The sequence below is a fragment of the Mustelus asterias genome, chromosome 7, assembly GCF_964213995.1.
Source record: "Mustelus asterias chromosome 7, sMusAst1.hap1.1, whole genome shotgun sequence".
NCBI lineage: Eukaryota > Metazoa > Chordata > Chondrichthyes > Carcharhiniformes > Triakidae > Mustelus > Mustelus asterias.
The window spans coordinates 103,268,070-103,295,736 of record NC_135807.1 but is presented as its reverse complement, the minus strand read 5'-3'; the positions used below and the strand labels follow the sequence as shown (position 1 = coordinate 103,295,736).

The 27,667-nt window shown below is 44.1% G+C and overlaps 1 protein-coding gene across 1 annotated transcript in view; it reads left to right on the top strand.

Annotated features, from left to right (window-relative positions):
* Window positions 1-245: 245 nt before the first annotated feature.
* LOC144495884 (serine/threonine-protein kinase DCLK3-like) overlaps window positions 246-27,667 on the top strand; it is a 77,488-nt gene continuing 50,066 nt past the window's right edge. The window contains exon 1 of the mRNA XM_078216613.1: window positions 246-957. Coding sequence (XP_078072739.1) covers window positions 597-957 — 361 coding nt within the window. The 5' untranslated portion in view covers window positions 246-596. The remainder of the gene's footprint in view (window positions 958-27,667) is intronic.

Below are 27,667 nucleotides of genomic sequence, written 5' to 3'. Positions count from 1 at the left end.
ATTCCCTGTGAGCTGCATCTCATTTTGACTCTCGTGATAAACCTTCATTCACTCTCCACCCCCAATAAAACATGACGGCATCTGAATGAAAAGGGAAAGTTGGTGACAGCTGATCCTCTCCCCGCCCTTTCTAATACTTTCACAGAGTGGCAGCGAAAGGCTATCCAGACTGGCTATCCAGTGTGGAGCTCACTGACCACATTAACACAATTCCCATGAAGAAACAGGACCTTGTGCAGCACAACACACACACACAGTGGAAACATCCACCCAGAGGCATTTCAGTGGAGTTTATTTTTGAAGAGCAATGCTGTGTCGCTGTTAGTGGTTGTGTTGAACCATCTCTGCTCCTCGGACAAGAATATAAAGTTTTTTTTAATTGCACTCTGTGCATCGAAGAAGCTATCGTTTTTGCAAAACGAAATAACCTCAAATATTTGACTGGGAGCAAACATTCCAACAGCCTGGAAACTTTGCCCAGACAGAGAGAACTCCCAAAGCAATTGCTGAACTGAATGGAGATGAGCTTTCATTTGGAGAATTGTATGAGCCACTGAATTGAGGAAAGGCTGAGTTTGGAGCCGCCTGGACCCCCAATGTCCCGGCTCGGCCTGCAGCACTGCAGCCCAGCACAGCCCGGGGAGCTGGCGGGCTGCGGGGAGTTGCGCTGGCCCCGGCTCGTCACTTTCTACAAGAACGGAGACCGCTATTTCCGGGGCAAGGCGCTGCGAATCAGCCCGCACCGCTACCTCTCCCTGGAGGCTCTGCTGGCGGAGCTGAACCGCTGGATCCCCCTGGCGAACGGAGTGAGGCGGCTCTACAGCCCCCGGGGCGGTCGCACTGTGCGCACCCTAGCCGAGCTGAGGGACGGTCACGGCTATGTGTGTGCAGCCTTCGAGCCCTTCCGCAGCGGCAGGTATGGCCAGGAGCAGCCAGGACCAACAACTCGCAGCACAGGTGAGGGAGGGGAGGGCAGGGCAGGTGAGGGAGGGGAGGGCAGGGCAGGTGAGGGAGGGCAGGGCAGGGCAGGTGAGGGAGGGCAGGGCAGGGCAGGTGAGGGAGGGCAGGTGTAGGAGGGCAGGTGAGGGAGGGCAGATGTAGGAGGGCAGAACTGGCAGGGCAGGTGAGGGAGGGCAGAGCTGGCAGCACAGGTGAGGGAGGGCAGAGCTGGCAGCACAGGTGAAGGAGGGCACAGAGCACCAATGTGAGCCATTGTACTTTTCACACAATTTGAAAAATGTTCCTTGAGTATTATTTGTGTCCTGTCACCACATGTGATGTGTAGGGATGTCTGTGACCTTGAGTGGCACAGTAAGAAGTTTAACAACACCAGGTTAAAGCCCAACGGGTTTATTTGGTAGCACAAGCTTTCAGAGCGCTCTGTTGGACTTTATCCTGATGTTGTGAGACTTCTTACTGTGTTTACCCCAGTCCAACGCCGGCATCTCCACATCTTTGAATGGCTGCAGAGGAATTTACTAGAATGGTTCCAAAGATGAGGGAATTCAGCTCCATGGTCAGGTTAGAGAAGCTGGGAATATTCTAGAAGGAAAGGAGATTGTGGAGAGAACGCTGATAGAGGTTAGTCTTCTGAAAGATCAACAGCTTATCCAATGAGTCAATGGATGGGGAATGAAATTCAACCAAGAGAAATGCAACCTCATACACATTGTAGGGCAACATGGTGGCACAGTAGTTAGCACTGCTGCCTCACAGTGCCAAGGACCTGGCTTCAATTTACTCACCACAGCCTCACATCTGTGGTGGGTAAATTGTTGGAAGGTATTTTGAGAGACAGGATCTACAGGCATTTAGAGAGGCGAGGACTGATTAGGGACAGTCAGCATGGCTTTGTGAGTGGAAAGTCATGCCTCATAAATTTGATTGAGTTTTTTGAAGGGGTAACCAAGAAGGTGGATGAGGGCAGTGCAGTTGATGTTGTCTACATGGACTTTAGCAAGGCCTTTGACAAGGTACCGCATGGTAGGTTGTTGCATAAGGTTAAATAGAACATAGAACACTACAGCGCAGTACAGGCCCTTCGGCCCTCGATGTTGCGCCAACCAGTGAAACCCATCGAAAGCCCATCTCACCTACACTATTCCAATATCATCCATATGTTTATCCAATGACCATTTGAATGCCCTTAATGTTGACGAGTCCACTACTGCTGCAGGCAGGGCATTCCACGCCCTTACTACTCTCTGAGTAAAGAACCTACCTCTAACATCTGTCCTATATCTCTCACCCCTCAATTTAAAGCTATGTCCCCTCGTGCTAGCCATCACCATCCGAGGAAAAAGGCTCTCACTATCCACCTTATCTAATCCTCTGATCATCTTGTATGCCTCTATTAAGTCACCTCTTAACCTTCTTCTCTCTAACGAAAACAACCTCAAGCCCCTCAGCCTTTCCTTATACGATTTTCCCACCATACCAGGCAACATCCTGGTAAATCTCCTCTGTACCCTTTCCAACACTTCCACATCTTTCCTATAATGCGGCGACCAGAACTGTACGCAATACTCCAAATGCGGCCACACCAGAGTTTTGTACAGTTGCAGCAATGGCCTCCTGGCTCCGAAACTCAATCCCTCTACCAATAAAAGCTAACACACCGTAAGCCTTCTTAACAGCCCTATCAACCTGGGTACCAACTTTCAGGGATCTATGCACGTGGACACCCAGATCCCTCTGTTCATCCACACTACCAAGTAGCTTACCATTAGCCCAGTACTCTCTATTCCTGTTACTCCTTCCAAAGTGAATCACCTCACACTTTTCCGCATTAAACTCCATTTGCCACCTCTCAGCCCAGCTCTGCAGCTTATCTATGTCCCTCTGTAACCTGCCACTTCCCTCCGCACTGTCTACAACTCCACCGACTTTAGTGTCATCCGCAAATTTACTAATCCATCCTTCCACGCACTCATCCAGGTCATTAATAAAAATGACAAACAGCAGTGGCCCCAAAACAGATCCTTGCGGTACACCACTAGTAACTGAACTCCAGGATGAATATTTCCCATCACCCACCACCCTCTGTTTTCTTACAGCTAGCCAATTCCTGATCCAAACCACTAAATCACCCTCAATCCCATGTGTCTGTATTTTCTGCAAAAGCTTACCGTGGGGAACCTTATCAAACGATTTGCTGAAATCCATATATACCACATCAACCGCTTTACCCTCATCCACCTCTTTGGTCACCTTCTCAAAGAACTCAATAAGGTTTGTGAGGCACGACCTACCCGTCACAAAATCTCACGGAATCCAGGGTGAGGTATCTAAATGGATACAAAATTGGCTTCTTGACAGAAGCTAGAGGGTGGTTGTAGAGGCCTGTGACCAGCGGTGTGCCTCAGGGATCAGTGCTGGATCCACTGTTATTTGTCATTTATATTAATGATTTGGATGAGAATATAGGAGGCATGGTTAGTAAGTTTGCAGGTGACACTAAGATTGGTGGCATAGAGGACAGTGAAGAAAGTTATCTCCAATTGCAATGGGATCTTGATCAATTGGGCCAGTGGGCAGATGGAGTTTAATTTAGACAAATGCGAGGAGATGCATTTTGGTAGATTGAACCAGGGCAGGACTGACTCAGTTAATGGTAGGGCGTTGGGGAGAGTTACAGAAAAAGAGATCTAGGGGTACATGTTCATAGCTCCTTGAAAGTGGAGTCACAGGTGGACAGAGTGGTGAAGAAGGTATTCGGCATGCTTGGTTTCATCGGTCAGAACATTGAATACAGGAATTGGGACGTCTTGTTGAAGTTGTACAAGACATTGGCAAGGCCAGACTTGGAATATTGTGTGCAATTCTGGTCACCCTATTATAGAAAGGATATTATTAAACTAGAAAGAGTGCAGAAAAGATTTACTCGGATGCTACCGGGACTTGATGGATTGAGTTATAGGGAGAGGCTGGATAGACTGGGATTTTTTTCTCTGGAGTGTAGGAGGTTGAGGGGTGATCTTATAGAGGTCTATAAAATAATGAGGGGCACAGATCAGCTAGATAGGCAATATCTTTTCCCAAAGGTAGGGCAGTCTAAAACTAGAGGGCATAGGTTTAAGGTGAGAGGGGAGAGATACAAAAGGGTCCAGAGGGGTAATCTTTTTCACACAGAGGGTGGTGAGTATTTGGAACAAGCTGCCAGAGGTGGTAGTAGAGGCGGGTACAATTTTGTCTTTTAAAAAGCATTTAGATAGTTACATGGGTACGATGGGTATAGAGAGATATGGGCCAAATGCAGGCAATTGGGATTAGCTTAGGGGTTTTAAAAAAGAAAAGGTGGCATGGACAAGTTGGGCCGAAGGGCCTGTTTCTATGCTGTAAACCTCTATGACTCTATGATTAATTCCTGGCTTGGGTCACTGTCTGTGCAGAGTCTGCACATTCTCCCTGTGTGTACATGGGTTTCCTCCGGTTGCTCCGGTTTCCTCCCGCAGATGTGGGGTTAGGTGGATTGGCCATGCTAAATTGTCCCTTAGTATCAGGGGGGCCTAGTTAGGGTAAATGCATGGGGTTAGGGCCTGGATGGGATTGTGGTCGGTGTAGACTCGATGGGCTGAATAGCCTCCTTCTGCATTGTAGGATTCTATGATACATCAGAAGTACTCCATGCCATTCAGTATCCAACCCCACAATGCATGATTCCCCTTTGAAGTTGCTAATGAATGCCATTACTTAGGAATCCACATCCAACATAATTTGCAATGGAATGTACAAACTCAATAGGCCTCCAAGGCCTTTGACTTTGTGAAATTGAGCTTCTATTACTTTTCAACAGCAGCGAAGAAAATGCTGTACCAGACATTGGCTAAACTACATGTAATGGAGTCAATGGTGTAGCTGTCTGGCACCCATATGGTGCTAAACACATTACCCTCCTTGAGAAAGTTCAGTGCCAGGCAGCTTGCTTTGTTACAATTACTCATGAAATTGTAGTGTCTTCTATGGGGTCATGTCACCAGGCTAGCATGGTTTCTAGAACCAAAAAATTAAATATTTCTCATCAGTACTTAAAGCCCCAAAGTGACCAAGCTTGAAGAGCTCATAATCTACAGCCCCAAATATTCAGACCCCGTCATGTTTCCTTTGCTAACTTCTTTTCCTTAAAGACTAGAACAATCTTTATTCCCTCTAAGAATAAATTTAAGGAACGTCTGTTGAACTTTTAAAATTGATGTCACCATCAACTGCAATCATTTTGTGTCTCCTGTGAAAATCCCTGAGTGGGAGATTATGACAGATTGGATAAGGGAGACACAGAAAACTGTTCCGATTTGCTGATTGTACAGGGACTAGGAGACACAGATTTAATTCTTTGGATTGGGGAGGAGGTGGTTGTGAGGAAGACATTTGTACACAGTGAGTGGTACAGAATGATCTGGATCTTACTGCCAATGCGTGTGGTGGAAGCAGAGACATTAATGATTGGATATGCACTTGAGGGAAGTAAACTTGCAGAGACAAGGGGATAGAACAGGGGTATGGGACTGACTGGATTGCTCTACAGAAAGCCAGCATGGACTCAATGGGTCAAATGGCCTCCTTCTGTGGCATGATAACACTATGACCTGAATGATCACATGCAGGCTGCCCATCCACTGGCCAAATATCAAAAACCATCTCTTGGCATCTCTGTACATTGACCAGCAGTTCATTTTGTTTTGCAAAATAGTGATGTTGCCACTGTGACTGATGTATTTTTTACATAATTATCAGATTTAATCAAACAATATCAATATAATACTCCACAATAGCCTGCAATTTCTTTGCAAGAAATAAGAGGACATTCACTCAAATAGCAATCCATCAGATTTGAACTGATTGTGGTCCAGTTCCCACATGCTGTTTTGTACCAGCATAATATGTATATAATATCATAGCTGCAGATTGCAGTGTTTCCAAATATTTGATAGAAGAAGGAAATATAAAAGTTCCCAATATTGAAGCAAGGGAGAACTTTATTTTGCAAATTGACTCATTCAATCTGCATAAATTGGAAGAAACATGTAGGGTTTTAATTCAGCACATAACTTGCCTTTAAGGGTGTATGCATGTACGTTCTCTTCAGTACATTGCTCTTTAACAAGTAAGTAAGTGCCATGTACTGCATAAATTATAAAGAAAGATCTCCCTGATTTCTGATGTATTGTAACTGATATTGGAAGCTCATACTTCGTGAAGCTTTTGGCTTCTTTAAAGTGGAAGTTAAGGCTGTAAAAACACTGAATCTACATTCTTGTAGGATTCTTTTTGAACAAATGCAAGTTGTTTTTGCAAGGTGCATTTGTATTTTTGAACGTGTTTTGTTGGGGGTGGAGTGATAGGGTATGGAAAGAGAAGCCGAATTCCAATGTCCCTCACTGTCGGGGTTGATGCGCCTTAGTTACTTAGTCAACATTCCTTATCGTTGATTTGCCAGACACCCTGGGAAACCAGTCCTCACTGTCCCCAGCTGAACGATATCTGTGTTTAAAGACATTTTAATTTCCCCTAACCCCCTACGTGGAATTTATGCTGAAGAGTGAGTTGGATTCGTTTATCACCCTGCATTTTCAGTGTAATAAGGAACAAATTAAAATGAAAAGGACAACTTGCTTCATGTCGCTGATGCATCGGACTTATTATTAGTTATTTTTTAAATTCCAGGAGCCCTTACCACCTGCACTAGTGATTTCTTCCTTCTTGGGTATTATGTCTTTTAAGGGATGCCACAATTTTACTGTATTGAGTTAAAATTCTGTGATTGAACTTGTGTGGCACATAAGAAAATCACAATGTTTAAACTTGCATTCAAAGCTGACAAAAGATCAGAAGCAAGTAAGCATCTTGAGTTTGATTTCAGATTAAATATCTATAGTAAATATTAATAAAATTCAGTATGACTCACTTTAATATCCTGGTATAAATATTGAACATTCATCTTTCTTGCATCTGTTTTAAGCAAATACGCAGTCTTTTATTTCAGATCCAGCATTGAGAACAAGGCCTTTATTTTTGTCCAAATTCCATGTTTCAGAGTCAGTAGGCAATCTTGAAATTGCCCCTTTTATTTCTGTCTTTAATTTTTGTTTGTCATAGAGCCTCCAACAACTGGACAGAAGGAGGCTGTTGAATGGATTTTGCCTCCTCGTTCTAATAACAATAGGACTGTGGTTAGCACTGCTGTCTCACAGCGCCAGGGATCCAGGTTCAATTCTGGCCTTGGGTGACTGTGTGGAGTCTGCACATTCTCCCCATGTCTGCGTTGGTTTCCTCCGGGTGTTCCGATTTCCTCCCACACTCCAAAGATGTGCAGGTTAGGTGGATTGGCCATGTTAAATTGCCCCTTAGTGTCCCAAGATATGTAGGTTAGGGGCGTAATAATGTGGGGTTACAAGGAGAGAGTCTGCGTAAGATACTCTTTTGGAAGGTCGGTGCAGACTTGATGGGCTTCCTTCCGTACTGTAGGGATTCTAATATTGCTATATACTTTGTATAAGTTTGTATCTTGCAAGATGTTTTCTCTTGAAAGTAAATAGTGTACGACATAATATATATTCTTTCAAGCAGCCAACCTGAAGTCCTGGAATAATAGAATCATTTAATTATTTTATGGAACGCGTGGATTGGTATCAAAGCCAATATTTATTACCCATCCCTAATTGGCCTTCAGAAAGTGGTGGTGATCCACCTTCTTGAATTGCTGCAGTCCATCTGGTGCAGGTACATCCAGTGGTGTGAAGACGAGAGTGCCAGGAATTTGATCCACCTACGCTGAATGAACAGCAAAATAGTTCAAAGTAAGGATGGCACGTGGCTTGCAGGGGAACCTGCAAGTAGTGGTGTTCCAAGCATCTGTAGCTCTTGTCCTTCTAAATAGTAGAGTCTAAGGTGTTGTCTCAGAGCCTTGGTGAATTGCTGCAATACATCTTGTAAGCTCTGCTGCCATTATGCATCAGTGGTGGAAGGAGTGATGTTGAAGGCGGTGAATGGGGTGCAAATCAATTGGCCTGCTTTGTCCAAATGGTGTCAAGCTTCTGTTGTTGGAGTCACACTCATCCAGGCAAGTGGAATGTATTCCATCACATCCTGACTTTTGCCTTGAAGATGATGGACAGCCTTTGGGGTGAAAGGATGTTAGTTACTCACCACATAATTCCTAGCCTCTAGCCTGTTCTTGTAGCCAGAGTATTTATATGGTTGGCCAAGTTCAGTTTTGATACTGGGGAAATTCAGCAATGATGCTGTTAAATGTCACGGGAAATGGTTGGATGCTGTCTTGTTGGGCATGGTCATTGCCTGGCATTTACATGGTGCAAATGTTACTTGTTACTTATCAGCCCAAGCTTGAGTATTGTCTCGGTGTTGCTGCATATGGACATGAATTGCTTCAGTATCTGAGGAACTGAGGACACAATTCTGAGGAACTCCTTCTGTGATGTCCTGGGACTGAGCATAGAAGGAGGCAAGTGATCTATCGTTATTATGAACCCAATTTGTTATATACATAAATGATGTAGATGAAAATGTGGGGGGATTATTAAGCAAGTTTGCAGACAACACCAAGATTGGTAGGGTAGTTAATAGTGAAGAAGATGGTTGTAGATTACGGGAAGATATAGATGGAAGTTAGCTGCTGGGGTGCTACAACCCAAGACTGATTTCATACTGATTGTCTCTGAGTCAGACCAGAAAGGTGAAAACTCTGGGCTTTGTTTCTACTGAACTTAGTCGGGAGTGCAAGATTAACTACATTGCCCCATAATGAATTAGAATGCTCATCTCTGATTCCTATTCAGTGATCCTATTCAAGTGTGAAATGAGAACAGAGCCAGGATTGCCTATGAGATACTTTTACAATGGGAAGTCTGTGGACATTCAGCCACAGGCTTTGATCATTCAGAGAAGGTGGCAAAGAGCATGGCCACCTGTGGAGCTACATTCCAATATGGGAGGCATTGTTGCCAAAGGGAGGAACATTGGAGAGGACAAAAAAGATCAGTCAAGCCTAGTGTTCACTGTCCCCAAGAAGAAGCACAAAAGGAAACGTCCAGTTTCTAAGCAACAGTTGTTAGATAAATATCAGTGGGAGACCATTCATTGAACTGACCAGATATTTACTTCAGCTGGACAAAGCTCTGTAGTCTGCCGAGGAGCAGTTCATTTATTCAGAATGTATGATCTTTCAGCCACATCCACAAGTGGATTTTTTAATTTAAATAGCTTTTCTCCTCCCCGTGCAGAAAGCTATTCCAGATTTCATAGAATCCCTGTAGTACAGAAGGAGCTCATAGGGCCCTTCAAGTCTGCACTGACAACAATCCCATCCAGGCCCTATCCCTGTAACCCCATGAATTTATCCTGCTAATCCCCCTGGCACTAATGGGCAATTTAGCATGTCCGATCAACCTAACTCGGACAACTTCAGATTTGTATGTTGATGCCCATTTTGGCAGAATACTTGATTGAAGCATTTATTGCTGCCATTCATTTTAATCATAGAAATCATAGAAAACCTGCAGTAAAGAAAGAGGCCATTCGGCCCATCGAGTCTGCACCGACCACAATCCCACCCAGGCCCTACCCCCATATCTACCCACTAATCCCTCCAACCTACGCATCTCAGGACACTAAGGGCAATTTTTTGCATGGCCAATCAACCTAACCCGCACATCTTTGGACTGTGGGAGGAAACCGGAGCACCCGGAGGAAACCCACGCAGACACGAGGAGAATGTGCAAACTCCACACAGACAGTAACCCAAGCCGGGAATCGAACCCAGGTCCCTGGAGCTGTGAAGCAGCAGTGCTAACCACTGTGCTACCGTGCCGCCCTTGTTCTTCCAGCTTGGGACAATACAGATTGGTGAATGCTGCTAAGCAGCTGACGAAGATGCATCTATTCCCAGAAACATTACACCACTAAATACTCCTCAAATATATGACCATCATAGGATCCTTACAGTTGCCTAGTATTTACAGAGGAGTTTATGGGGTGATTTGAAATGAGGCGTATAAATCATACAGGACCATGACAGAGTTGATGGGAGTCATGATGTGGAGATGCCGGCGTTGGACTGGGGTAAACACAGTAAGAAGTCTCACAACACCAGGTTAAAGTCCAACAGGTTTATTTGGTAGCAAAAGCCACTAGCTTTCGGAGCGCTGCCCCTTCGTCAGGTAAGTGGGAGTTCTATTCACAAACAGGGCATATAAAGACACAAACTCAATTTACAAAATAATGGTTGGAATGCGAGTCTTTACAGGTAATCAAGTCTTAAAGGTACAGACAATGTGAGTGGAGAGAGGGTTAAGTACAGGTTAAAGAGATGTGTATTGTCTCCAGACAGGACAGTTAGTGAGATTTTGCAAGTCCAGGCGAGTTGTGGGGGTTACAGATAGTGTGACATGAACCCAAGATCCCGGTTGAGGCCGTCCTCATGTGTGCGGAACTTGGCTATCTGTCTCTGCTCAGCGACTCTGCGCTGTCGTGTGTCGTGAAGGCCGCCTTGGAGAACGCTTACCCGAAGATCAGATGCCGAATGCCCGTGACCGCTGAAGTGTTCCCCAACAGGATGAGAACACTCTTGCGTGGTGATTGTCGAGCGGTGTTCATTCATCCGTTGTCGTAGCGTCTGCATGGTTTCCCCAATGTACCATGCCTCGGGACATCCTTTCCTGCAGCATATTAGGTAGACAACGTTGGCCGAGTTGCAAGAGTATGTACCTGGTGGATGGTGTTCTCTTGTGAGATGATGGCATCCGTGTCGATGATCCGGCACGTCTTGCAGAGGTTGCTGTGGCAGGGTTGTGTGGTGTCATGGTCACTGTTCTCCTGAAGGCTGGGTAGTTTGCTGCGGACAATGGTCTATTTGAGATTGTGCAGTTGTTTGAAGGCAAGAAGTGGGGGTGTGGGGATGGCCTTGGCGAGATGTTCGTCTTCATCAATGACATGTTGAAGGCTCCGGAGAAGATGTCGTAGCTTCTCCGCTCCGGGGAAGTACTGGACGGCGAAGGGTACTCTGTCCGCCGTGTCCCGTGTTTGTCTTGTGAGGAGGTCGGTGCGGTTTTTCGCTGTGGCACGTCGGAACTGTCGATCGATGAGTCGAGCGCCATATCCTGTTCTTATGAGGGCATCTTTCAGCGTCTGGAGGTGTCTGTTGCGATCCTCCTCATCTGAGCAGATCCTGTGTATACGGAGGGCTTGTCCGTAGGGGATGGCTTTTTTAACGTGTTTAGGGTGGAGCATTGTGAGGTTATCCGTGGGCTTGCGGTACAGTGAGGTGCTGAGGTGACAGTCCTCAATGGAAATGCGTGTGTGTAAGAATGCAACCGATTCCGGAGAGTAGTCCATGGGGAGTCTGATGGTGGGATGGAACTTGTAGATGTCATCATATAGTTGTTTCAGTGATTGTTCACCATGAGTCCAAAGGAAGAAAATGTCATCGATGTATCTAGTGTATAGCATCGGTTGAAGGTCGACAATGGATGAATGAACACCGCTCGACAATCACCAGGCAAAAGTGTTCTCTTCCTGTTGGGGAACACTTCAACAGTCACGGGCATTCGGCCTCTGATCTTCGGGTAAGCGTTCTCCAAGGCGGCCTTCACGACACACGACAGCGCAGAGTCGCTGAGCAGAGACTGATAGCCAAGTTCCGCACACATGAGGACGGCCTCAACCGGGATATTGGGTTCATGTCACACTATCTGTAACCCCCACGACTTGCCTGGAATTGCAAAATCTCACTAACTGTCCTGTCTGGAAACAATACACATCTCTTTAACCTGTACTTAACCCTCTCTCCACTCACATTGTCTGTAACTTTAAAACTTGATTACCTGTAAAGACTCACATTCCAATCGTTATTTTGTAAATTGAGTTTGTGCCTTTATATCCCCTGTTTGTGAATTGAACTCCTACTCACCTGACGAAGGAGTTGATGGGAACAGCCTGTTTCCAGTGATTGTGGGGGTTGAGATATAAAGGACAATATTGTATTCAGGATAGAGCAGAAGATTTTTTTGCAGAGGGTTGTGAAGCTGTAGAATGCACTACCAAATTGAATGATTGATATTGGATCCGTCAGGAACTTTAGATTGGAAAGCAAATGAAGGGAAATGACAGCAGCAGGAAATATTACAATAACTAGTGTAGAAGATAAAACTGACACAGACTAATTGGGTTGACTGACCTGGTTCTGTTAAAATTAAATAGGAATCCCATGTAGTTCAATATTCACTTGCATTTGTAACAAATCTATTCAAAATAATTTAGGATTCACGTATACTTTAATTGTTGCACAGGAATTTGGTGCAACTGGTTATAGATTAACTTAATTGCCTTGCTGGTGATGCAGGTCACGCAATTCTCATGTCATTGCTGAATGAGTAGTCGTTACTTCATGGGAGTAGTACAACATAACTGTCTTGCTTTCTTTGTTTCTCTCTCTTGCTTTATTTCTCTCTCTTCCTTTTGTGCCTCCATCCAAGAATACAATACTAATCTGGAAACTGTTTCATGGTATTGTCAAATAAGCAGATGGAGAAACTTGCTTGTAACAAATTTCTGTTAAATTGTTCCTGAAACCAAATTTCTCCTACAAAGCTGGCAACTAAAGAGATCCTTTTAATTTTAATGGTCTTGCTCTCTGAACACGATCAACCTTTGTCTTCCTTCTGTATGCAGAGCCAGAGTTCTCCAGTTTAAGCATAGAGGAAACTGTTTAAAATTCATTCATGGGATGTGGGCATTGCTGACTAGGCCAACATTTATTGCCCTTCCCTAATTGCCCTTCAGAAGGTGGTGGCCTTCTTAAACCACTGCAGTCCATGTGGTGTAGGTACACCCACAGAGCTGTTCGAGAGGGAGTTCCAGGATTAAGATCCAGTGACTGTGAACTGACTTGGAGGAGAACGTCCATGTGGTGGTGTTCCCATGTGTCTACTGCCCTTGCCCTTCTAAGAATTGTGAGTTTGGAACGTGCCTTGGTGAGTTTCTGCCATACAAGATTTGTATATTGAATTTAGAAAAAATGATTTGAGGTAAAAAGAATGGTTGCACTCTGTGAAGGTGAAGAGGTGAAGCAAAGAGGTTGGTTGGGCTGGGAAACTAGAGTGGGAAACCTATGCGAGAGATAGGTGACTGACTGGGAGAGGAAAATAGGAGGAGAGGCTCTTCCAGACATAGGACTGGCAGGAGAGAACATGTCTGAACCATAGAGAGAGACACAATTGCCAGAGCTTTGGGGCTCTGCCAAGGTTGGAAACGGAGGTGGATGGGCCCAAAAATGCCAGTGTGAGGGTTTCCTGACTGCATTCCTGGTGCCAACCATTTTAGATGAGGTAAGTTAAAACCTGGCAGGGCTGTCCTGCCCCATGAGGTGGGCAGCCAATTAGTCTCAATAAGAACCTTGTTAAAGGAGTTTCCCTAAATGTGACAGGGGAACAGTTCAACTCTCTGGAGGCAGGCACCCTGGGAAAGACTGGGGGAGGGGCAGAGCTCCAGACAGGCCTTACCCACCTGCCTGTGGGGTGTAGATGTAGCCAAATTGCACCCTGTAGAGGGATTCCCTCTCCCATTGGCTGCTTTTTCTTGTTTTTATTTCAATTTTTGGGGAAATTGTTAGTCAGAAAACCTCCTCGGTTACTTACCCTTTAATGTAGCTTGCTACCACCTTTCATATTGGAGGCCTCCGATTGGCCTTCCAGCTTCACAATCCTGTCTGCCACATTTCATTGTTTAGGGAAATATGTCACTTAAAGGGGTGTCTCCATGAAAATTCCAGGTCAGTGATCATTTCTACCCAAGGGTGGGTCCATGACCATGGAACCTTTTCAAGCAAAACTTCAGCCTGATGTTTGTCAGATTGCATATTTGGAGGGGTCTCTCTAAATGTCTTAGTTTGCGTCTCGTTTCCTGTTAGTCTCTTACTCTTATGTTTGCCATCTTTGTTATATCTATTTCTTCGCTTATTCTCTACAGACTTTACTTGGATGCCTTTTTTCTTTGAGAAATAAGGACAACTTTACACTTGGGCTCTCATCCTGACTCTACAGTGTGTTCCACTATCTTGGGCATGTTTACTTTTAAACACATCAGTAATTACTTATGTCTCTTCTGGCAGACAGTTGAAGCTGCTTCAGGTGCCTTTGTTGCCTAATTAGTCTTTTACTTGCCTGTAGAGGTGAGCTGGATTGTATGCAAATTTTATTGAAACAAGAAGCATTGAATAGATCTCACTGTGCTTAGTTGAAAAATGAAGTTTACCTGTATACAGTTCAGCAGTGGCTGTCATTTGAGTCAAATTCGAGTAAGACAAGATGTCTAGAGAGAATGGTTTAACAGGTTTAGCAGAAATCGCTTGAAGCCATTTGAGAAGCTGGCAGAATGAGCCTTCAGAGGCTGGTACCTGTCGAGGTAGTGATTTTGGAATAATCTGTTGTAAATGATGATTTAATGCGATTGCGTTTTATTATTAGTGTATTGTGAACCGGTCATTTCCATTACTGAATATTTTAATGCCCATTGAATACTGGGATACATCACAAAATAATCAATAATATGGGTGGAGGTTTAATTATTTTTTGTCTAAATTCTGGCTCAAGTGAGAAAAGCATGGAGAGCGCACTAGTTCCACAGCTGGCTTTTCTCAAAATATTTTTCAGTACTTTGACAAAAAAAATGCTGGAGGCATGTCCCACACCATCACGCCGGTCTCTGAAACCCTCAAACGAGCCTGCACCACCCATAAGGGCATCTTTTTTAAAGGCTGTCCCGTTATTCAGTACTAAAAATAAAAACACAGATGCACCATGCATATGGGGAACCTCCCACCCAAGGACACGGGGAACCACCTTGGGATCCCAAAGTGTTGTGCAGCTAATGACCTACTTTTGAAGTGTAACCGTTATTATAATTATGAATTGTAACAGTGTGGTAATTGTCCCTTTTAAAGGCAACACAACAGAATTGGAGTCACATGGTTTGTGTGACCAATTTGGCATTCAGAGGGGGTAATCGCCCCAGGAGGTGGCGCTCTCGTAGGCAGGCAACACATCAGGAGCTAGATACCGCATGAGGCTGCTGTTTTCTTATTAATAAATCCTTTTTGTATTCCCAAATGAAGTCTGTGGAAATGTATCATTACATCTGGTGACAAGGATAAAATTATCATGACACTGCCTCTGGCCCAACACCTGTGAGTATCCTGTTTTAATCAAAGTCTAAAAAAAGAGAACTCATCAGAATGCCTTTCTTTGGGCGAATGGACCCATTTGAGATATTGCCAGATCCTGAGTAATGTTGAATCAGAAAAGATGGACAGTTACAAGAGGCTTAGTGCATTAAAGGAAACGAACGACAGATATAGAAAAACAAACCTGTACAATTGGCTGACGGAGTGAAAGGTTTAAAAAAGAAATGCAGAGTCAAAGTAAACCCGAGAAGCTGGCTATGTAGAGCTGGCAGCTAGAAGAGTGGCACAGTGGTTAGCACTGCTGCTTCACAGTACCAGGGACCGGGTTCAATTCCAGCCTTGGGTGACTGCTTGTGCGGAGTCTGCATGTTCTCCCCTTGTCTGCGTGGGTTTCCTTTGGGCACTCTGGTTTCCTCCCACATTGTCTGTATCTTTAAGACCTGGTTGGCTGTAGAGATTCGTATTCTAATCAGTATTCTGTAACTTGATTTTGTGTCTCTGTGCACTGTTTGAGAGCAGATTTCCACTCCATCTGACAAAGGAGCAGCGCTCCGAAAGCTAATGGCATTTGCTACCAAATAAACCTGTTGGACTTTAACCTGGTGTTGTTAAAACTCTTACTCCTCCCACAGTCCAGAGATATTCAGGCTAGGTGGATTGGCCATGTTAAATTGCTCCTTAGTGCCCCAAGATGTTAAGATCAGGGGAATTAACGGGATAAATGCGTGGGGTTAGATGCTCTGTCAGAGAATTGGTGCAGACTCGATGGGCCAAATGGCCTCCTTCTGCAATGTAGGAATTCTATGATTCCAAGAATTCTATAAGAGCTATGGCTTCAAATTTAAAAATAACGAATTTGGATGAAAGACTGCAAGAAATTGCTGCAAGTACGGGCGCCACAGTGATTAGCACTGCTGCCTCACAGTGCCAGGGATCCGAATTCAATTCCGGCCTCGGGTGACTTTCTGTGTGGAGTTTGCACATTCTCACCGTGTCTGCCTGGGTTTGCCCCTTAGTGTCAGGGGATTAGCAGGGTAAATATGTGGGGTTATTGGGATAGGGCTTGAGTGGGTTTGTTGTCGGTGCAAGTTAGATGGGCTGAATGCCCTCCTTCTGTACTGTAGGGATTCTAAGTTCAAATGCTTAAAAAAATGACTGGCACTAGAAAACAGTGCTGCAGCTTTAAGAGTTAAAAAACCCCAGCCAGAGACACACTATCTGCATTGATATATCTGTTGCAAAATACACCTACAAAGGGAAGCCAGCTGTACCCCAGCAACTACATACAGCCTGTGTGATGAAAAAGAGATTACTATACTTAAAGCGGCAATGTATTTCAAGAGGTAATATATTTAAAGTGGCAATGCACTTAAAGCGGCAACCACAAGAAGTAACAAATGGCTATGGACAGGAAAATTAGAGAAGATCTCAAGGACGGGGTAGTGGAAGACGTCAAGGAAGGGGCAATGAAGATCTCAAAGAGGAGGCAATAGAAGACCCAGAAAATGGGCAAAAGAAAACCCCAGAAGGAAGGCACTGAAAGACCCCAGAAGATGGGCAGTGAGAGAATTACAGAGTGAAAACAAGTCACCACTTCATTTTAGACAGACCTGACAAATATTGAAGCTAAAAGGGTTTGGCTGAAGTTTAGACAAATAGAAATGCTAGTTCCATTTGTGAAATGTACAGACCAGTAAGAACATGATGGATTCTCCTTGGAAAAATGCATAAATTAAAGACTTCAAAAGATCCTCGGAAGTATTGAACATAAAGCGGAATCAGCAAAAAGAATTGAAGCTCTAGAGGAAACATTAAGACAACAAGATGAAATGACTGACAGCAAACATGGAGAACAAAGAAGTAGCAGAATAAATTACAAAATGAAGTTAAGAAGAATGAAAAATTAATGATGATGCAGAATAAGCTGAAGTCCATGAAAAAGCAACTAGAAAGTAAGAATAAGTCCAGTGAAGGATTGAATTGGAGAATAAAAATTTGAAGAAGGGAAATTTGACAATGAGAAATTAACTGAAGAGGGAAAAGCAGTGAAATTGCCAGCAGAACCAATAATTCAGACAGAAAAAGAAACTGAGATTACGTGCCAGAACAAGATTGATGAAATGGTCACACTTGAAGAGAAGCACAAGAACCAATATGATCAAATGGTTGATGAAAAAGGTGCCAAATTGAAATGCTGGAAATAGAGAAACTTTATCACATGACCTAAGTACCAGAAGCAGAGTACCACAGCTATTCCTTCACATGTGACAGACCAAGTTTGTGAAAGGACTTTTGAACATAATTGTGAAAGGTGCCTGCATACATTATAATGTAAGGTGCTCGGCAGAACAAGGATCAACGTGGGACTGGAGAGTGAAACCGCCCACAGAGTGATTGACATATGTAGTCACATGGTTGGAGAACAGTCTAGATCTGAACTCGGTAAGCAACAAGCCTGCATGGAGCAGCTCCATGTAAGACCATATCTGGAACTGTACATAGTTAAAGTTTACAATAAAATTGTGTATGTTTAAGCACACAAACCTCAAGATCTCATCATTGAGCCATCACCATTGCAACAGTAAAAGAAAACGCATATTAAGTACAAAATATGAAATTTCGATAGTGGACCAAGTTGGATCCCCAGAATTATTGTCTCTGAGACCAGACTCCTGTTGTACCCAGTAGACATGGAGAGACAGATCATTTGTAAACATGTGGTTTATTTGAGGAGTAGAGAGACATTCTAACAGTCAGTGTTGGCATCAAGAAATGTTTTTGAACTCGTTAGCATTGACGTACCTGATCAGCCTTTTTTGGACATAACAGCCTCTGTGAAAGCAAGTAGTAATGAACAGCTTGTGCCAGAAGAGTTAGCCATTATTGCAGTTCCTGTTAACGTTGATCCGGTGGAAGCATCTCAGACTATAGAACTACACCACTCTACAAGAAACAGAAAAACCTCCCAAAGACTCAATTTATAATTATCCAACTCATGTACATAATATTTAGTTAGAATCTAGGACTGAGTAACTTAGTTATTGAAGGTTGTAAAAGGGGGAGGAATGTGGTGAATGGTGGCAATTGTTCCTTTACGGCAACACAATAGAGTAAGGGTCAGCTGGCTGGGGTGACCAATTGGGACTCAGAGGGGGTAATCACCCCAGGTAGTGGTGCTCTCTTAGGATGGATACATGGAGGGAGCTCGGTGCAGCCATGAGGTTGCTGTTTGCTTACCAGTAAATCCTTTTTGTATTCACAAATGAAGTCTGTGAAAGTGCATAATTACAAACAGCAAGCTCCCACAAAAAACACTGTAATTATGGCCAGATAATTGGTTTCTTAGTGATATCAATTGAAGGATAAATATTGGATAGGACACCTGGGAGAGCTCTGCTGCTTTCTCTGGAATTGTGCCATGATATATTTTGCACCCAAGACAGAACATTGGTTTAATATTTTAACCAAGTACCTCTATTAGTACAGCACTCCCTCAGTATTGTACTTCCGTATCAACCTAGGTAGGTTTAAGTGCTCATGCTTCTGGCGGGGATCTGAACCCAGAACCTTCTGACTCTGAGACAGAGTGCTACCAACTGAGCCACAGCTGAAAGCTGCAGAAAAGTTTAATGTCTGCCACTCTATTTCATGGTGCTCAGTGCAACAGGATCCTTCCAGAACTCTGTGGTAATGAATACCACATCAGCTGGAACACATCTCATTCCTGCATTGAACAGGTGACTGATCCAACACCAGCCAGGACATTAGTTCTTCCATTTAGTTTGTTCCATGCTGGAGAAGGTGAATAACTTTCACCAGGTGACTGCCTTTGCTAGACCTGTCAGAGTGTGTTATAAATGCACATATGTGGCTACCGGGGTTCTTCAGCAGAACCTAAACACCTCAGCAGGTGTTCTCCAAGCATGACCATTAGAATGTCATCTTGCATGATGCATAGTTTACAGGGAGCAGATATAAATCTTTGTTCTCCATCCTGCAGTGTCCTTGTAATTTGAATCTGAAAACAGGGTACCTGGCTGGAGACTTAGGTTATTCATTGCAACCATAGCAACTCCTGCAAATTTAGAACATTATAGAACAGTTGTGAACTATGGCCTCACTTGGGGTAGGAGAGGTATGCACAATAGGTCAAAAGAAACACAGTTGCAGTTAATTTCTTTTTTCCTTGTTAAGCTTTGATAAGTTAACCTTGCTTTGATTTAAAAATTCTCACCCTCGGTTTCAAATCCCTCCATGCTTTGCTCAGGTTTATGTCTGTAACTCCTCCAATGCCCTCTCTCCCTCACCCTTTACTGGGAGAGTTTTGAGGTTGATAATAGGCAGTACATTTCATGTAACTGATGTGTGATATCAAACTGAAATGTTTATTATGACTCAGTGGAAATGTTTTAATAACATGCAACATCTAGTAGATTTAATTGTAAAGTGAAAGGTGGGTAAATGTACCGTGACCAGTTTACAGTAACCCCTTTATAACTTTGACACGTTACATGGTGAGATAGACAAAGGGAGCAAGAGTCAGGTGAAGGTCCAACAGAAATTTATTGAACACTTTATCAAGGAAAAACAATACTTATCACACTCTACTATTGTACTTTAATTACACTCCATCAAACTCTATCAATCCCTTCACAGGACTCTTCAGTAAACAGTCTTAAATCTCTAAGTAAATAGTATCAAATCTACACCAGCTATCTACTTCTGACACGCGCTTCTGAGGATTCACTGCACCCTATCCGCAGATCCCTACCTCTATATTTGTATTGTTTGTCTGAAAAGACTGCTAATACCCATTCAATAAGGCTGGAACAGGCTGTTCCTCAGTCTTTTGAGTGTTAACTGATGTTTCAGGATCTGCAGTCGCTGATTTGGGCTAGTCTATCCCTCTCGTCCAATGCTAGTTCTGGTCTTTGGGTCGTCTCACTGGGGTGGTCGCCTGTGTCTGGTCAGTCTGATGATGCTCGCCACGAGGTACAAGGAGCAGGAGATGCTATGCCAGACAAAGGAGCTCTCCTGGAGACACAGTTGAAGAATGTGCAAAAGCAGAGAGAGCTGGTGCTCCAGGTTGCCTCTTTTATCGCCCTCTTCTTGTCCTTCTCGAAGATTCGGTGGCCAGTGTCCAATGCTAGCATCGGGTGGGAGAAAGAAAATCCAATGTGGTGACCACCTATATTTGGAGGTCAGAGAACATGTTTTTGAACCTTCAACTGTCGAGTGCTGTCCTTGTCACATTATGCCTCTGACTGAGCTGGGTGCCGCCAAGTCTGTGTAGCATTCTTCCAACAACGCAGGTTCACTGGAGGTGTAAACAATGGTTTGTTCTGAAACAATGTGGCCATTAGCACCTGTAAGAAGTCTCACAACACCAGGTTAAAGTCCAACAGGTTTATTTGGTAGCAAATACCATAAGCTTTTGTGGCACAGCTCCTTCGTCAGATGGAGTGGATATCTGTTCTCCAACAGCGCACAGAGACACAGAAATCAAGTTACAGAATACTAATTAGAATGCAAATCTCTACAGCCAGCCAGGTCTTAAAGGTACAGATAATGTGGGTGGAGGGAGCATTCAACACAGGTTAAAGAGATGTGTATTGTCTCCAGACAGAACAGCTACAAGCCCAGGAGGCAAGCTGTGGGGGTTACAAGTTAACACGGATGCCATCATCTCACGTGAGAACACCATCTACCAGGTACACGGTACCTACTCTTGCAACTCGGCCAACGTTGTCTACCTGATACGCTGCAGGAAAGGATGTCCCGAGGCATGGTACATTGGGGAAACCATGCAGACGCTACGACAACGGATGAATGAACACCGCTCGACAATCACCAGGCAAAACTGTTTTCTTCCTGTTGGGGAGCACTTCAGCAGTCACGGGCATTCAGCCTTGGATCTTCAGGTAAGCGTTCTCCAAGGCGGCCTTCACGACACACGACAGCGCAGAGTCGCTGAGCAGAAACTGATAGCCAAGTTCCGCACACATGAGGACGGCCTAAACCGGGATGTTGGATTTATGTCACATTATCAGTAACCCCCACAGCTTGCCTCCTGGACTTGCAGAATTTCACTAGCTGTTCTGTCTGGAGACAATACACATCTCTTTAACCTGTGTTGAATGCTCCCTCCACCCACATTATCTGTACCTTTAAGACCTGGCTGGCTGTAGAGATTTGCATTCTAATTAGTATTCTGTAACTTGATTTCTGTGTCTCTGTGCGCTGTTGGAGAACAGATATCCACTCCATCTGACGAAGGAGCTGTGCTCCGAAAGCTTATGGTATTTGCTACCAAATAAACCTGCTGGACTTTAACCTGGTGTTGTGAGACTTCTTACTGTGCTTACCCCAGTCCAACGCTGGCATCTCCACATCATTAGCACTGACCAGGCAGCTCCAAGCTTGTCTTGTTTTGACAGGAAGTTGATTGTCTAAGGCCTGATTACATGTATACGGTTTGTTCCAGCTATGTAGTTTGCAAATTGCAGTCTGGCTAGGTTTAAACTTGGTTTCCACATTTCGAGATTTTATTCACGTTCATGAAAAAGTATCAATATTTCTGTAACAATCCTGGAGGTCATGGGTGACCTGCTCAAAGAGTGCAAATTGATTGATTTACATTACTGAAATGTGAGGGGAACAAATTTATTTTCCAGTAATGAGTCAAGGACACTTATTCCACAGCCTTGGAGCATATCCCTTAAAGTTGTCATGTGCATTTGACTCTTGCTCCTACACTAACCAGCAAGTCATCTCTCCCCGTTGCCTGGCAATGAGAGCACCAAAATTTTTTTCTGAAAATAAAGATATACACGGGATAATGCAATTTCTTTATGGCACAAACTTATGGATCAGATATCTTACAAATCCTATAGATCTTGTTAAGGTAGGATAACCAATGTTGCTTAATTTGGACAGGAATACAACATGACCTGAATAAAATATTTATGTCTTGGGATTTCTATTGCAGGGATAGGCTTTCGGCATTAGTGAAATAAGATTGAACACTTTTCACTTAACAATTAAATCAGCCTGCTGGTTGCAGATTTCAGGTCAGTAATAGATATTCTTTCAGGTTCAGTATTACTGATCTATGCTGTAAAGCAGTTCCTATGACTCTTACAAAAGGAGTTTACCAAGACAGTTTTGTATCTAGTCATAAGATAACGCAATGCAGGAGCCTTGATAATTAATTGTTCTACCACAACCACTAAACTTACAAAGGTGGAACTAATTAACAATCTATTAAGGTGGCACCAGATATACATTGATATTTTTGCATGTGTGCAACACACAAATGAACAATGATACAGGGACAAAACTGGCAGTAGGATTGGGAACTCGAGGATATATATTTTCCCATTGTTTTCAAAGGAAATATTGCTCAACAATCTATTCCCAATTATTCATCAAGTGAGTTAAATAGTGCAATCAAGGAATACCTGCTCAACCCAGGAAGATGGCAAAGAACACCAAGAAAGTGGGGATTGTGGGAAAAATAGAACTTGTTCTGAAGCCTCACTCTGTGAGATGGTGAAAAAAAAAATCAGGAACAGTCAACATGCCAATGCTCCTTCTGTGAGATAACAAAGTTGAAGTGGAGGACAGCCGGTATCTGACATTGTGGATCTTGCTTGAAAACAGCGGCTGGAAGAGCCTTCAGAACCACCTGACAGGCTGCACAGACCGGATACAGGGATGTTGTCTCCTCTGGCTGGGATGTCTAGATCAAAGGGTCATAGTCTCAAGATAAGGGGTAGAGGTGAGGAAAAACGTCTTCACTCAGAAGGTAGTGAACCTTTGGAATTTTCTACCACAGAAGGCTGTGGAGGCCGACTCGGTGAATATATTTAAGAAGGGAATAGATTTCTAGACTCTTAAGGCATCAAGGGGTATAGAGAGAGTGCGGGAGAATCCGTCATGATCATATTGAATGGCAGGGGCAGGCTTGAAAGGCTGAATTACCTACTCTTATTGTCTGTGTTTCTGTGTTTCTATTCAGACTATGTTTCTATATTTAGGTAAAAACCACACTCCACGCTTTGAGAGATAATACACAAAAGTGAAAGTATCTTCAAAGTACTATGAGTCCATTTACTAAAATGCTAGATGTTGAAGGGTTATTGAATTGGAGTGATAATAAATACTGGAGGGCATAACATAAACTGCCTTTGTTTATTTGAGTGGGGGAAAGAAGGATTTCTCGAGATCAATCTGTGAAGAAAATGAAAGGCAGATTTCTCTTTGATTACATCAAAGGATGCGAAAGTGAAGAGACATGCGTCATCTCCTATTTCAATAAGAATAAAGACAGAAGATGCAGAAAAAAGCAGATCTGCCAGCATCTGTGGAAAGAGAAAAACAGAGGGGAGGGGGATATTCTGCTCCCGTTTTTGTGGCGGGAATGGCAGAAGGGCAGAAAATCACACAGGCGGACCCAAAACGGCTTTTATGCTGGCAGGATTTCCAGCTGTGTTTGTCCCTGCTTGCTCCCAATTGCTTATCGGGAATCCTGGCTTTATAAGTTGGGATCCCATTTGCACCCATTTAAATGTCTTTATCAAGCATTTACCTGGCAGAACCTGCTAGAGGCACACTGGTGAGCACAGTGCCTGGGGGGGAAGAGAATCATGTTGGGCAGTATTCTGGCATTGCCCCCTCAGGTCAGTGGCTGGGCAGTGCTGGGGGGGTGGTGTTACGTTGGGGAGGGGGGAGTTTCACGATGGTGGTGGGGGTGGAGTGCTGTGAGGGAAGTGCCAGGGGTAGTTCCGTGGGTTGGGGAGAATTGCATGAGGATGTGTTTCACTTTTTATGCATTTATGTCAGGGTGTCCTTTAAGATTGTTTAAAAGCTGAAGTTTAATGAGCCCACCCTTCTAGAATGACATCATGGGACCAACCCCTTTCATTTTTTCAGCTACAGTGTCCAAATATTGAAGGGGGCAGCACAGCTGACAGACTGCCCTCTGCTTTTCCCGCCTGAGGCGACACTTTACCCAAAATTGGCAAAATTCCGCCCAGAGAATTGAACTGAGAGTAGATGAGCTGGCACAGAGCGGTTTCATTTTCCCTCCACCGGTGCTGTAGAACCTGCTGAGTGTTTTCAGTATTTTCTAATTTAGTTTAAAATTCCCACCATCCACAAGATTTAGCTTTTGCCCCCTCTGTCAATACTCCTGTTAAATAGGCTTGCTACTGTTCCCTTGGCATTTTCTTCTTGAAAGACATAAAATGCCAGGAGAACTTGGAACTGGTATGTGGAGTTTTAGCTCACTAAGAGAAGACAGCCAAAGTAAATGACAATTAGTCAGTCTGTTCTGCAAGCAGAGAACAATCTAACTTCATTATTTGGCGTGTGAGAAGTGGTTAGGGCTTAATCTCAGTTTGGATTTCATTGAGGCAAAGAAGCTGGAAGTTTGCTTAGTTTGAAGCTAGTGGGGAAATTTTCAATGGTCCTCACAGAATCAGATTAGCTTGGAAATATTGAGGAGACACCCAGAGTGAAGGACTGAGGCATCTAGAACAAAGAACAATACAGCACAGGAACAGGCCCTTCGGCCCTCCAAGCCTGCGCCACTGATGTGCCCAACTAGACCATTTGTTTGTATCCCTCTATTCCCAGTTTGTTCATGTGGCTATCTAGATAAGTCTTAAATGATCCCAGCGTGTCTGCCTCAATCACCTTGCTTGGGAGTGCATTCCAGGCCCCCACCACCCTCTGTGTAAAATACGTCCCCCTGACATCTGTGTTGAACCTTACCCCCCTCACCTTGAACCTGTGACCCCTTGTGTTCGTCACCTCCGACCTGGGAAAAAGCTTCCCACTGTTCACCCCATCTATACCCTTCATAATTTTGTACACCTCTATTAGGTCTCCCTTCATCCTCCGTCTTTCCAGGGAGAACATCCTCAGTTTGCCCAATCTCTCTTCATAGCTAAGACCCTCCATACCAGGCAACATCCTGGTAAACCTTTTCTGTACTCTCTCCAAAACCTCCACGTCCTTCTGGTAGTGTGGCGACCAGAACTGGACGCAGCATTCCAAATGTGGCCTAACCATCGTTCTATACAGCTGCAACATCATATGCCAACTTTTATATTCTATGCCCCGTCCAATAAAGGCAAGCATGCCATATGCCTTCTTCACCACCCTCTCCACCTGTGCTGCCACCTTTAAGGATCTGTGGACTTGTACACCCAGGTCCCTCTGTGTGTCTATACTCCTGATGATTCTGCCATTTATTGTATAGCTCCCCATTACATTAGATCTACTGAAATGTATCACTTCGCATTTATCTGGATTAAATTCCATCTGCCATTTCTCCGCCCAATGTTCCAGCCTATCTATATCCTGCTGTATTCTCTGACAATGTTCATCACTATCCGCAACTCCAGCAATCTTTGTGTCGTCCGGAAACTTACTGATCACACCAGCTACATCTTCCTCCAAATCATTTATATATATATCACAAACAGCAGAGGTCCCAGTACAGAGCCCTGCGGAACTCCACTAGTCACAGACCTCCAACCGGAAAAAGACCCCTCCACTGCTACCCTCTGTCTTCTATGGCTAAGCCAATTCTCCACCCATCTAGCTAGCTCACCTTTTATCCCATGAGATTTAACCTTTTGCACCAGCCTGCCATGAGGGACCTTGTCAAACGCTTTACTAAAATCCATATAGACGACATCCACGGCCCTTCCCTCGTCAATCATTTTTGTCACCTCCTCAAAGAACTCAACCAAATTTGTGAGGCATGACCTCCCTCATACAAAACCATGCTGTCTATCACTAATGAGATTATTCAGTTCTAAATGTGCATATATCCTATCTCTAAGAATCTTCTCCAACAACTTCCCTACCACGGACGTCAAGCTCACCGGCTTATAATTACCCGGGTTATCCTTGCTACCCTTCTTAAATAATGGGACCACATTTGCTATCCTCCAATCCTCTGGGACCTCACCTGTGTCCAGTGAAGAGACAAAGATTTCTGTTAGAGGCCCAGCAATTTCATCTCTTGCCTCCCTGAGGAGTCTAGGATAGATGCCATCCGGCCCTGGGGATTTGTCTGTCTTAATGTTTCCTAAAAAACCTAACACTTCCTCCCTTGTAATTGAGATTTTTTCTAACGGGTCAACACATCTCTCTGAGACACTACCAGTCAACATGTCCCTCTCCTTTGTGAATACTGATACAAAGTATTCGTTTAGGATCTCACCTACTTCCTTTGGTTCTAAGCATAATTCCCCTCCTTTGTCCCTGAGAGGTCCGATTCTTTCCCTAACAACCCTCTTGTTCCTAATGTATGTATAAAATGCCTTAGGATTCTCCTTAATCCTGTCTGCCAAGGACATTTCGTGACCCCTTTTTGCCCTTCTAACTCCCTGTTTGAGTTCTTTTCTGCTTTCTCTGTATTCCTCCAGTGCTCCATCTGTTTTTAGCTGCCTGGACCTCATGTATGCCTCTTTTTTTCTTTTTGATTAGACCCACAATTTTACTGGTTATCCACGGCTCTCGAATCATAGAAACCCTACAGTGCAGAAGGAGGCCATTTGGTCCATTGAGTCTGCACCGACCACAATCCCATCCAGGCCCTACCTCCATATCCCTACATATTTACCCACTAATCCCTCTAACCTACGCATCTCGGGACACTAAGGGGCAATTTTTTTTTAGCATGGCCAATCAACCTAACCCTCACATATTTGGACTGTGGGAGGAAACCGGAGCACCCAGAGGAAACCCATGCAGACATGAGGAGAATGTGCAAACTCCACACAGACAGTGACCCAAGCCGGGAATCGAACTCAAGTCCCTGGAGCTGTGAAGCAGCAGTGCTAACCACTGTGCTACCGTGCTGCCCCCACGTTTTCCATGTGTCTGTGTGGGTTGTGCAGGTTAGGTTGATTGGCCATGCTAAATTGACCCGAGTGTCAGGGGGATTAGCAGGGTAAATATGAGGGGTTACTGGAATAGGGCCTGGGTGAGATTGTGGTTGGTGCAGACTCAATGGGCTAAAATGCCTCCTTCTGCAATGTAGACATTCTATGATAACATTAGGTAACAATAGGCCGGTTGGCCTCATGTCTACTTTTTGTTAAATGTTGGAATCAATTATTAAGGAAGTAGTAGCAGCACATTTGGAAAATCATAATCTAATCTGGCGTCAGCGTGGCTTCATGCAAGGAAGTCTCAACCAGAGTGTGGAGAGGGGAACCAGTAGATGTGTTAAGGGGCTTGACGGGGTAAATGCTGAGAGGGTGTTTCCCCTCATGGGAGAGTCTAGGACCAGAGAGAATAGTCTCAGAATAAAGGGTGCCAATTTAAGACTGAGATTAGGAGGAATTTCTTTCAGAGCGTTGGAACTCCTTGCCACAGGGAGCTGTGGGGGCAGAGTCCTTGTGCATATTTAAGGCTGAGATAGATTGTTGATCAGTGCGGGAATCCAGGGGA